This window comes from Periplaneta americana, chromosome 17 (assembly GCF_040183065.1).
Source record: "Periplaneta americana isolate PAMFEO1 chromosome 17, P.americana_PAMFEO1_priV1, whole genome shotgun sequence".
Lineage (NCBI taxonomy): Eukaryota > Metazoa > Arthropoda > Insecta > Blattodea > Blattidae > Periplaneta > Periplaneta americana.
Window position 1 is genome coordinate 4,938,219 of NC_091133.1, and position 12,230 is coordinate 4,950,448.

The 12,230-nt window shown below is 36.1% G+C and overlaps 1 protein-coding gene across 4 annotated transcripts in view; it reads right to left on the reverse strand.

Annotated features, from left to right (window-relative positions):
- Nucleotides 1–12,230, reverse strand: part of LOC138692702 (oocyte zinc finger protein XlCOF6.1-like) — a 224,278-nt gene that overhangs the window by 116,892 nt on the left and 95,156 nt on the right. For 2 of the 4 annotated variants that reach the window (XM_069815837.1, XM_069815842.1), the window contains exons 5-6: nucleotides 8,500–8,637; nucleotides 1,374–1,456 (exon numbers count right to left, since the gene is read on the reverse strand). In XM_069815837.1, the coding sequence (XP_069671938.1) occupies nucleotides 1,374–1,456; nucleotides 8,500–8,637 (221 nt within the window). The remainder of the gene's footprint in view (nucleotides 1–1,373; nucleotides 1,457–8,499; nucleotides 8,638–12,230) is intronic. The other 2 variants (XM_069815836.1, XM_069815838.1) reach the window with 1 other exon arrangement.

Sequence of the window (12,230 nt, forward strand, 5' to 3'; positions counted from 1 at the left end):
TAATTACAGGATCAACATCGCACCATACATTGCTGCTGATATTAATAAAATGAAAAAATACATGAATGAATGTGCTGCATTGTTACAAGTCCAATGCCAAAATCACGAATGTACAACATTCGCTGCTTTGGCATTGTACATTTTAATCTGGAAGTACATACAGTACGTGTTTTAAGACTTGTGAATAACTCGGAATTGAATAATCATTCACTTATGTGACTTTGGCATAAGAATCTACGGACTGAGAAACTGCACTGAAGTGAAAATGCGAAATTTTGCACATTCGTTGTTTTGGTATATGGCATATTGCAATTAGGCCTATTTGCACAATCCAAAAGAACGATAAAACTGCAATTATGATCACTATGTACAATCTCTCTATATGTTTTACCCGGCCAGAAGTTTACTAGAAATTTGAACAGACAGCTGATTTCAAACACTGATAATGTTCAACACCAGCTGTATCCTAACGGAGGAACTGAGTAAAATAATAAAATGTTCGTATTAAAACAAAACAAACAATAGTAGCTAGGTAGTACTGTACATATTTTATCTTTATATATAACCTTGCCACAAAAAAAAAAAATTATCATGCCATCAGACATATTCTCGTCTACGTAAATAACCACATTCATATATTATGATATGTATCAACATCCCCGCAGAACCAATACCTGAAATACTTCTGAACGCACGCACAGTTTTTTAAATTCATATGAAGTATTTATTCATTGATAAAAAGAAAAGAATAGCGAGAAAGAAGAAAAAGAAGTGACAGGAACGACTGCAAGACAAACGGTAGTAACTAGTACTCGCAAGCGAAGTCATCTGAATATATTTTAAACTGTTTTCATTAAGTGCATATTTTATGTATTAGGTATTTTAAAAAGATATGTAAAACAGCTCTATCGACAATGAAATCATTTAGGCTATGAATTTAAAGTTATTATTACGAGTCTCGGCATTTAAAAAGATAAGTTACACTTCAACTGTAAAAAGGAGGCCTAATATCACTACTTGAACTACACATCTTCTCTCCTAACTAAGGATGTCACTATCTCCTTCAGGCTGCAAGCTGTGTGCACTAGAGATATTCGTATACAAAAGTAGGAGGAATAAATCCTTAATTATATTACAAAATATGATGATTTATAGGCTTGTAAGACTGTTTTCTTATCATCTGTCTTACTTTTATGAATGGAATAAAATAAATTATCTAGTACTTATTCCCATAATAACTCCCTTCCGAGGTCATTCTTATTACAGGATAAACTATTCCATGCCATAACAGATTGCTAATTAACGTCATACGTAACAATTTTAATGAAGCAATGAAAAAAAATAGCATGTGAAGACTCATACACCACACTCACCTATCAGGCAAAATCTCATTCTTTTCTGCAGCAACTTCTAGTTCCAACTCGTCCTTCACTGTGTCCGAATCACACAACTCTTCCTAAAAATAAAGACACAATATAACAGAGAGATTGGGCAAGTTTACATGAAGAATGCATCGATTCTTCATGACATAGGCCTGCATTTAAATTTTACCGAGTCCAAGTAGAAACTGAGTAGCAAAAGGCACTCTTTGTAGTTTGTATTGTATTGTATTTATTAACATTCCCTGGTATTCATACATGCTTACAGCTAGAATATGGAACAAGTCAAAAAACTTAGTACTATTATAAAATCTTAATTTATAGTCACAGTCTAGATGAAATATATACAGACGAGATTTACAATATAGTCTACTAGTACAACACGAAGTTTTAGTATCAATTTCATGAAGTGTTATTGAATGTCATGAATTCACCTACAGAATAGAAGGCGTGAGAAATTAGGTACTTCTTTAATTTGGCCCTAAATAATTTTATGTTTTGAGTTTCATTTTTTATATCGATAGGGAGGCTATTAAAAATTTTTACTGCCATATAGCGCACTCCTCTTTGATAGCACAATAGACTTGCCGATGGAGTATGAAAGTCATTTTTTTGACGTGTATTTATGCTATGAACTGTTGAATTAGTTACAAAGTTTTCACGATTACATACGAGGAAGACTATTAATGAAAACATATACTGACAAGCCATGGGCATTATTTGTAGTTTTTTGAAAATAGTCCTACACGACTCCCTAGATTTCGCACCTACTATTATTCTAATTACTCTTTTTTGTAATAGAAATATATTGTAACTATCTGTGGAATTTCCCCAGAATATTATTCCAAAACTCATTACCGAGTGGAAGTATGCAAAGTATATTGTTTTTAAGGTATTGATATTTACTATCTTTTGCATAGATCTAATAGCAAAACAAGCTGAATTTAGTTTGGGGGTAATTTCTTTAATATGATTTTTCCAACTTAACACATTATCGATTTTTAAGCCAAGAAATTTGGTTGTTGTTTCTAATAGGGATCTATTGTTAGTTATTGCGCTAGAAATTTGCGACGTTGAATTTGGATAGGATTTAAATGGAATTATGTTAGTTTTGTTACAATTTAATACTAATTTATTGACTGAGAACCAGTCACATATTTTGAAGAGAATTTCCTCTGTTGAAGATTGGAATGTGTTGAAGTTATTGGCTGTAATTACTATACTTCTGTCATCTGCAAATAATATGGGATGACCTACATCTTTTATAAGGGGGGCAAGATCATTTATAAACACTAGAAATTCTTATTTCAACATTTCTTCCGTTTCCATGATTTGAACTAGTATTGCGAGAAAAAAAAACACAAGCAGATATGTCTTTACTCAGTTATTAACTTGGCGAAATTTAACTGCACTATCACCTTCACTTTTTAACTTTGCTCTAGAGTATACCATTAGGAAAGTAGACATTAGGAACATAGACATCGAAATGAGAGCAAGAAGAAGATGACAAAAATCAGAAGAATGCAAGAAATGTGGACACAGAGACAGGAAAAGATAAGAATGAAATTGAGAGGGAATAGGCAGTGAGTAAAAGTGAAAGAGTAGTAAGTCAGAGGAAAGGAAAAGAGGAAGGGAATAAACCAGGGTTGGGGAAAGTAGGAAAATTAACTAGAGTGAATGCCAGTGATACTGTGAACTTAATACAAACTGTTTGCAAACGTCATTCAAAAAGAGCCAAAAAAAAAAGTGAGGGCAATCAAGTCAGAGGTGACAAAAATCATAGAATAAGCACACAGCAGAAAGTGACAAGTGAGAGAAGTGTAACTAGACGAATAAGAGGAACAATGGACCAAAGTAGATAAGTATATAATATTAGTCAAGGAGGGCCGACACGTTCAGTCATCATAAACTGGTACATACAACATATTTGTCTTAATGCCCACCAGAATAAAATGGTGTACATGACACACAAGGAAGTTGTAACGATGAAGAATTTGTGGCACACCTCTCTGACTAATGCCACTTGCTGTACAGATGATGCGAGAAATAGTGAATGGATTTACAGAAACAGCATATAGAACATTCATTTCACCCTCTAAATCAGGCACTGTTCAATTAAAAAAATTGTTTGCTTTCTGATGGAAGAGATTCACAAAAGTTTGTAGACATGGTTGACATCTCTCGGGAGATTTCTTAGCATAGAAATTATTACAACACACTGTATTTTTCCCATATTCACCACATAATGGGATCATATAAACTTTTTCAGCATTTTTAAATACCACCTCCATATACAATAGCCAACACGACTTTACGAAATACTACACAGCAAGACTCTATGTCTACATGTTATCCTTCAGCAGGAGTCTAAATAAATTATCAGTCAAAGTACTATACACGGCAAACACAGTGACGTGCGGTGGCCCAACAGATTACCCAAGCAGCCGCGTAGTCTCTATTACTTACTATTTATATTTGATTAAAATCTATACTAATAATAAATCTGTAGCCGAAATTTTTCTGGTAATTTTCGATTTTCCAAAAATAATTGGTCCTAACATATATAATTAACCACCCTGAAACCGAAAATCGCATTTTTGAAATTTTTGTTTGTATGTCTGTCTGTATGTTTGTTACCTTTTCACGCGATAATGGCTGAACCGATTTATATGAAAATTGGAATATAAATTAAGTTCGTTGTAACTTAGATTTTAGGCTATATGGCATTCAAAATACTTTATTTAAAAGGGGGGTTATAAGGGAGCCTGAATTAAATAAATCGAAATATCTCGCTTATTATTGATTTTTGTGAAAAATGTTACATAACAAAAGTTTCTTTAAAAATGATTTGCGATAAGTTTTATTCTTTACAAAATTTTGATAGGACTGATATTTCATGAGATAAATGAGTTTTAAAATTAAAATAATGCCATCTAAGACGGTGCAATGAATTAAGAACAAATGACTTCGTCTATATGGGGCCTTGGACAACAACAATCGAAACAGGGGCCTTGGACATCAACAATCGAAAGCTATTAAACATTGCCTACAGAGAATGTTTCTGTGTTTATATGAAATAGTATCAGAAGCTAAATTAACCGATTTGTATAATTAATTGTTTTTCACCATTGGAAAGTGTAGTTTCTCTAGAGGGACATATTGCTATAATGTTATTACAGTAACGTCTGAGTAAATCGAGGTCAGGTAAGATTAAAATAGCTTCTTATGCACAGAAAATTTGATAGGCTATTTTGTACATTCGTTTTCTATATTTCTTAAAATAATATTTATGTACACTCATTTTAATCTCAGAGAATTAACGAACAACGAGAGTGTATTGATTTAGTATGCAGTAATAGTACGTTAGCTTAGCAATCCATTATTTTATAATTCTAATTTTAACTATGCTCAATTGAATCGTGTTAAAATACATAAAATATATATGTAATAAATGCAATGCAAAAAAATTGGGTAAAGAGCGAAGCAGATTATCTTGCGCTGTTGTAAAAGTTGTTCCCTGGATCAAACGTCCTATTTTAATTATGTAATTACTTTATATTTATTTCTAACAGGTGCAGCGGAGCGCACGGGTACGGCTAGTACTTATAATATTACTAATTACAAATGTACATTGGTATTTGGTACCAATTTTTTTTTTTACAAAATCTATAAGATTAGGCGTACTGCAACTACTGCCTAAAATTTAAAATACTATTATAAAAAACTACTCTAAGTATTGGTAAGTCGTGACGAGTTATTCCATCTTGTTGGGGAAACATGTGGTAATCGGTGACCCAGAAATTCATCAAGAATTTTTGTGCACTTTGATGATTTGGAAAAAAATGCTGCAAGCCCAGAAAGAGTAGCAAAAAAATTTACAGCATTCAGGAATACTTGAAGCACTTTGGGATAGTGCTAAATTTAAACAGTGTGCATAGCGGTGAACAAAGAGAGCTTGTGGAAAAGACGTCTTAATATTAGCTTGACACCAAGTAATGAAGAGGCCATCGCTGCACTTCCATCGTAGCTCTGTGCGACAAGTTTCTTACTGCAGTTTGAAAAGTCTTGAATATGTCTTAAAAATAAGATCAGAATGTGCTGCCGCTGTTTTCTCCTCACATCATGGAGGCACACAAACCGCTCTACCACCCTTCCTTCAATCGTATATCGATAAACGAGAGAAAATTGTGATTTATTTGAGACGTCAGTTGTCTCATCAGCTAATATGGCAAAAAAAATCAGATTTCTGTAATTGCTGTTTAATTTCCTTATTAAGTGCACTGGCAACAGATACAACTAAATCATTTTGAATACGATTTGATACATCTTTGAATATTGTACATGTCTTCAAATGATTTTTTATAAGAGGGTCGTACTGGGCGGTGTAGTCCAAAAGTTCCAAATAATTACCGCGGTTGTTGCACATTTTCGACTTACCATTTCCTCTATATGAAAGTTCCAGTTTTGCAAGTAAACAAATGACGTTTATAAGCCTTTTCAGAATGTCTATTACGGGTTACCTTTTCATTATGTAGAATAATACTTTGTTGTGTTTGTCACTTAGCTCAGTTTCAATATGCACAGTTCCAAAAGTCGCGAGTGCGTTAGAAGCACGAATATGTGCAATAGCAACATCATGATCCCATATTGCTTTAGTTAAATTACTGTATTTAGCTTTTGTTGCTGAATTAAATTATTGTTATGACCAGACATAATCAACACTTTTTATTGCACTTATATATACGTACACAATGTAACTACAAAGTACCGGTACAAACAAACGCGAGAGAAACAGTACGTTTTACACTCATTCGACTTCGTGCACACGGCCATCCCAGGCAGGCTACTGGCAGCTTGGGGTATATACATTTACTACAGTCTCGTGAGGCGTCCCTCATGGGTTAGAAGTTATAATGACGTGGGTTGTCATGGTAACTTCCATGCTAACCTGCATTCAGCACTGCTGGCGCTGGCACGCTGCTGCCAGCTCAGGACTGCAGTATGTGCATTGTATATGCCCCATCACGCGACTTACAATTAACAAAACGTATTTAGAAACGTTTCAGGACTTTATGATTAAATAAACAGAAATTTAATCATGGATTTACGTAGATATCGTGATTCTTATAATCAATCAGTGCTGCCCAAGCCGTGCTTGGGTTGCTTAGGTGGACTGCACGTCACTGGGTAAACAGCAGATTCACAATTTGGAGAAGATTTTGGCTTAGGAACAGAGTGGACTGGAGCCTTATATTTAGGCTTACTTTGACCCATTATGCACGCTATAAATTCGTTGGTTGCCCAGTCTGGAAGGAAATCTGGATGGCATTCATGAATCCGATGCTAACAGGGTTCATATTCAGACGAATACCCAATAAGCCCTAGGGACTGGATCACCATGACGTTCCTCTATCAGCACTGCAAGTCTGTACTAAATCCAAGACATCTTCCCACTCTATTTTTAATTATTTCAAACGATAGAAGAAATTATGAGAAGATATATTTCAATTCTTGACATGCACGCTTAAGCTGTTTTTGTTAAGAAACAAACAAGAATTAAATAAATTGCTTCAACATCTATTTTACTGATTAACTATATGAAACAGTTAAGAATTAAATGTAATTATAGAATATATATTATTTTAATGTACCGAAGTTCATATATTTCCATGCAGATATTCTGCGTCATCATACAATGAAAGAGTAATGGAACAGAGAAAAATTCTCTCTGGCGCCGGGATTTGAACCCGGGTTTTCAGCTCTACATGCTGATGCTTTATCCACTAAGCCACACCAGATACCCACCCCGGCATCGGACAGAATCGTCTCAGTTTAAGTTCCAACTCTTGGGTTCCCTCTAGTGGCAGCCCTCTGCACTACGTCATAGATGTCTATGAACGTAGGACTTAAGTCCACACATGTGCTGAGGTGCACTCGTTATGAGTGACTAGTTGGCCGGGATCAAATCCCGGTGCCGGAGAGAATTTTTGTCCATTCCATTACTCTTTCATCCTATGATGACGCAGAATATCTGCATGGAAATATCATATGTACTTCGGTACATTAAAATAATATATATGATATGCGTAAATCACTTCGTGATTTAAGACGGCGCTTATTCCGTCGGATCCCGGCCAACTAGTCACTCATAACGAGTGCACCTCAGCACATGTGTGGACTTCAGTCCTACGTTCATAGACATCTATGACTTAGTGCAGAGGGCAGCCACTAGAGGGAACCCAAGAGTTGGAATTTAAACTGAGATGATTCTGTCCGATGCTGGGGTGGGTATCCAGTGTGGCTTAGTGGATAAAGCATCAGCACGTAGAGCTGAAAACCCGGGTTCAAATCCCGGCACCGGAGAGAATTTTTCTCCGTTCCATTACTCTTTCATCGTAATTATAGAAACTTAGGGAACACAAAGGTTCGAACCAGGGGCTTCTCAATCTGTAGTTGAATGCCCAAAACTGATCTATGCCACCTCCTGCTTTTAATGTGACAATGTTTCAATAATACATTGAGGAAAAAAACGGCATTGGAGAAGTTGGCGAAAATATCTCTACAGCCTACCAGCACGGATGAATGGCTATCAAAAAAATAGTTACACACATGTTAAAAATGCTGCCTCGTTTCGGAAACATCTCTACTCACGAAATATAATGCCACTATCAGCACTTGTGTCGTAAATAACTAGTGTAATTAAAACACATTTTCCTATTATTCTCACAAACCTTGTGTATGTTTAATGTGTGAGCCTAAATCTAGTCTTTAATTCTGTGGAAAAACTATACAGATTATCAATCATGAACCGATATTGAAGATGGTAATATTAGGCGTCTCATTCTGTATAGCAAGATCCCGTAACTTGCCAAAAATAACTGTAATATCATTAAAAGTATTTTCTTCAAAACTTAAACAGAACAGCCTTACCACATTTTAAATTTAGGCTATTCTGCAACAAAGAAATAAGCAATAAAAACATACAGACAATTTTAAAACTGTCCCCACTGTAAACCGAAATTCCCTGTCAAAATAAATGTACTGAGAAGGTTTCTGTGAAGAATGGAATACAAGTTAAACATTGGAAAAAAGAGCCAGCACACCAATGAGCTCCACTCACCTTGGCTTCACACTTCACCACGGGGAAATTATTGGGCAATGTAATTTCTTCAGATTTTATCTCAGGATTATGATCGTAGCTGTCGTCCACACATTCCTCCTTTATCTTAGTCACGTGCAGATCCAACAAATTCCCTTCCTGCAGAACACAGAGACAGTCTGACTGAGTAACATATTACAATGTGACAAGATGATCACAAGTGTTGCACTCAATACTACTTACAGCACAGGAGAGAAATTATAGAAATAATTGATGGAAAAATGGATAACACATTTTAAAAGCAGAATGTCAGAGCGAAAAAATACATCACTTATGAACGTGAATAAAATGGAGCCAAATCTGTAATGGGGTCTAGTTCATATTACGCCTCTATAGAGTGTAAAGGATATAAACTGCCAAAATTATACAGACTTGTACATCTCGGTCCATTAAACATGATATGTAGTGAAGTTTTGTTTTTCCTTCTATTTTTGTTTGTAATTCTTAAAATATCATGTTTTTAGGATTGATAGAAATCTAATATTTACTATAGTGTGTTTAGCTTCTGGCTTTTCGGTTGAATATGTAGAATTTCCATGTCTGTGTTTATGTCACTGTAGGTGTGGTTAGCATTTGTGATGTGTTCCGTGTATGTGCAAGTGTTTTGTTATAGCTGTGATGTGTTCTTTGTAATGTGTTTCAAATTATCTGTCTGTCTGTCCTATGTAGAAGTTGTTGCATTTGAGTTTGTATTTTTATTTTATTTTATTGGGTTATTTTACGACGCTGTATCAACATCTAGGTTATTTAGCATCTGAATGAAATGAAGGTGATAACGCCGATGAAATTAGTCCGGGGTCCAGCACCGAAAGTTACCCAGCATTTGCTCGTATTGGGTTGAGGGAAAACCCCGGAAAAAACCTCAACCAGGTAACTTGCCCCGACCGGGATTCGAACCCGGGCCACCTGGTTTCGCAGCCAGATGCGCTGACCATTACTCCACAGGTGTGGACTTGAGTTTGTATATGCCTGTGTGGTTCTATTTGTTTGTTTGTGTGTTGAGATGCTTTTGTAGAGTATTATTTCTTCTGTATGCGATGTTGTAATTTAATTCCTTGAATGAGGGAGTAATAATAATTTTTTATTATGTTAGCATTGTTACTGGAAATTTTATTTCTGGTCTGGAAGGGATTATCTCTGAGCACTATAGGCTTTTTCTGTAATAAGTTGCATGTCGATTGTATTTCCCAGCTCAGCAATCTTGTGTGTGTTTTTGTTTTCGTATGTTAATGTGATGTAGTTCTTGTATTCTTATGTTTTTTATCATTATGTTTTGTCTTTCTTATTATGTTATCTATTATGTTAGGGTCGTATCCGTTTTCTGGTGCTATGTATTTGACTGAGTTTAGCTCTTCTTTGTAGTCTTGTTGGCTCGTTGGTATGTTGAGTAGTCTGTGTACCATTGTTCGGAATGCAGCTTGCTTGTGTTATATGGTGAGTCCTCAGCATCACTTCATTTCACCCCTTTGATTTGATTATCTGGTTGAGTTTTTCCGAGGTATTCCCCAAGCAAAAGGCAAATGCCAGGTAATCTTTTGGCGAATCCTCGGACCTCGACTCATCATTGTAGAAAATTACTAAATTATAAAACTGTAAAAATTGTGAAATATTGTAAAAATTTGTAAAAATTGTAATTGTAATACTGTAAAATTTTGACTTGTTCCACATCTTAAAGCTTCACTGCTCATGTAATATCTATGGAATATAATAAATGAATGAATTGGGTGACTGGATGTTGTTGTTGTAGGTTTTCTGTATATTTTGAATGCGTGTTTGTTGTCGATTTTTGTTACTGTGATGTCTAGAAAATTTATGGATATGTTGCTTTCAGTTTCTACTATGTAGTATAGCTTTGGGTGTATTTTGTTTATGTGTTGATGCAGGTTTTGGATCTCTCTTTTGTTTCCTTTGTATAGTATTAGTATGTCGTCTACGTATCTGTGCCAATTGTCTGCATATTTGTTGTCTTTGTTTAGTATATATTTCAGCTAGTATGCTGGAAATGGGTGATCTCATGGGTAGGCCTTCGGTTTGAGTGTAATATTTTATATTGTATGTGAAGCAGTTTTGTTTTGTTATGGTCTGTAATGTGGATGATTTCTTCAATGTCTTCTTGTGGTGTGTTGTTGTTTTTGAGCATCTGTTCTAGTATCTGTAGTGTATCTTTTATGGGTATGTTTGTGTGTAGGTTAGTTATGTCGAAAGTTGCTAATTCTGTACTGTGTGGGATATGTTTGTCTTTTATTTTATTCACTAGGTCAATGTTATTTTTTATTGTTGCTCTTTTCTTTATGTTGTTCCTTATGGTTTTGTCCATGTATGTGGGTAGTTTGTGTGTTGGTGCATTTCGATGATTGACTAATGGTCTGATGGGTATGTTTTCTTTATGTATTTTGGGTAGTGCGTTTAGTTTAGGTGCTTCTGGTTTGATTGGTTTTAGTTGTTGTTTCATATTGCTTGGAATTTTGTTTGTTTCTGTTTATTATGGTTTTTTACTATGTTGTGGTAGTGTGCAGTGAGGTCGTTTTTGAGTTCTGTGATGTTGTTCTCCTTGAAATATGTTTCTATTTTATTGTGTATGTCTTGTTTGTGTAGGATTACTGTCCAATTTTCTTTGTCTCCTTTGATGAAAGTTAGGTTATGTTCTTCTTGTGATACATGTCTTCCGGGCTAAGATGCCATGGTCTACTGGTGTTGTTACTACCAGACGTTTCATCCGCTACTGCGGCAGACATCATCAGTGGTGAGGTATCCTTGGTCAAAGTGCTAGTTGCAACTGATACCACAACTGTTCGTCTGTCCTTATTAGTAGGGCCGGGGACTGAGCATGGTGTCTCGTTGTCAATACGGTCCCACCTGCTTGACCTCGGTTGTCATTGGTCGTATCATCATTATGTTGTCGATGATTTGTTTTTATGCGAGTACGTTTCAGTACTGGATGCCAGCATTTGAGCTTCAGACCCTTTTCTTTGTAGCTGAAGTTATTGCCATGCTTGCATATATCTATAGTAGGGGGAAATAATAAGTCGTCTTGCTGATGATGTCTGTGTCCTTGAATTGTATGTCGTGACTGCCGTCTTGAAACAAGTGCTCCACCACAGCCGACTTATGTATCTGTCCAAGTCTACAGTTTCGTTGGTGTTCTGTTAGCTTGGTCTTGAAGCTCCGTTGTGTTGTGCCTATGTACATGGCACTGCAGAAGCATGGGATCCTATGCACTCTCGCGGCAACCAACTTGTCTCGCTCGTCCATGGCAGATTTTAGCATGTTTCGAACCTGTTTAGTTGGCAGGAAAGCCATTCTATGTCATGACGTTTCAGTATCTTGCTGAGCAAGTCAGTGACATTCCTGTGATATGGGAGGACGACTGTACCTTTCTTCATCTGCTGGCCTTGAGCACGGTCTTGAGTTGGTATGTTCGGTTCTCCCCTGGGATGTATAGCCCTCATAATCTCTGGTGTTGAGTAACAGTTTGTCCGTAGTGCTGTTTTAAGACAATCTATTTCTCGTTGGAGGTGTTATGATTCTGAGATTTTCTGCACTCGCTCGATCAAAGTCTTCATCATCGCCCGTTTTTGACCAGGATGATGTTCGAGCGCTTATGTAGGTATCTGTCGGTGTGGTGGGCATCCGATAGACGCTGTGTCCCAGAGTACCGTCCGTCTGTCTGTTTACCATTACATTCAGGAAAG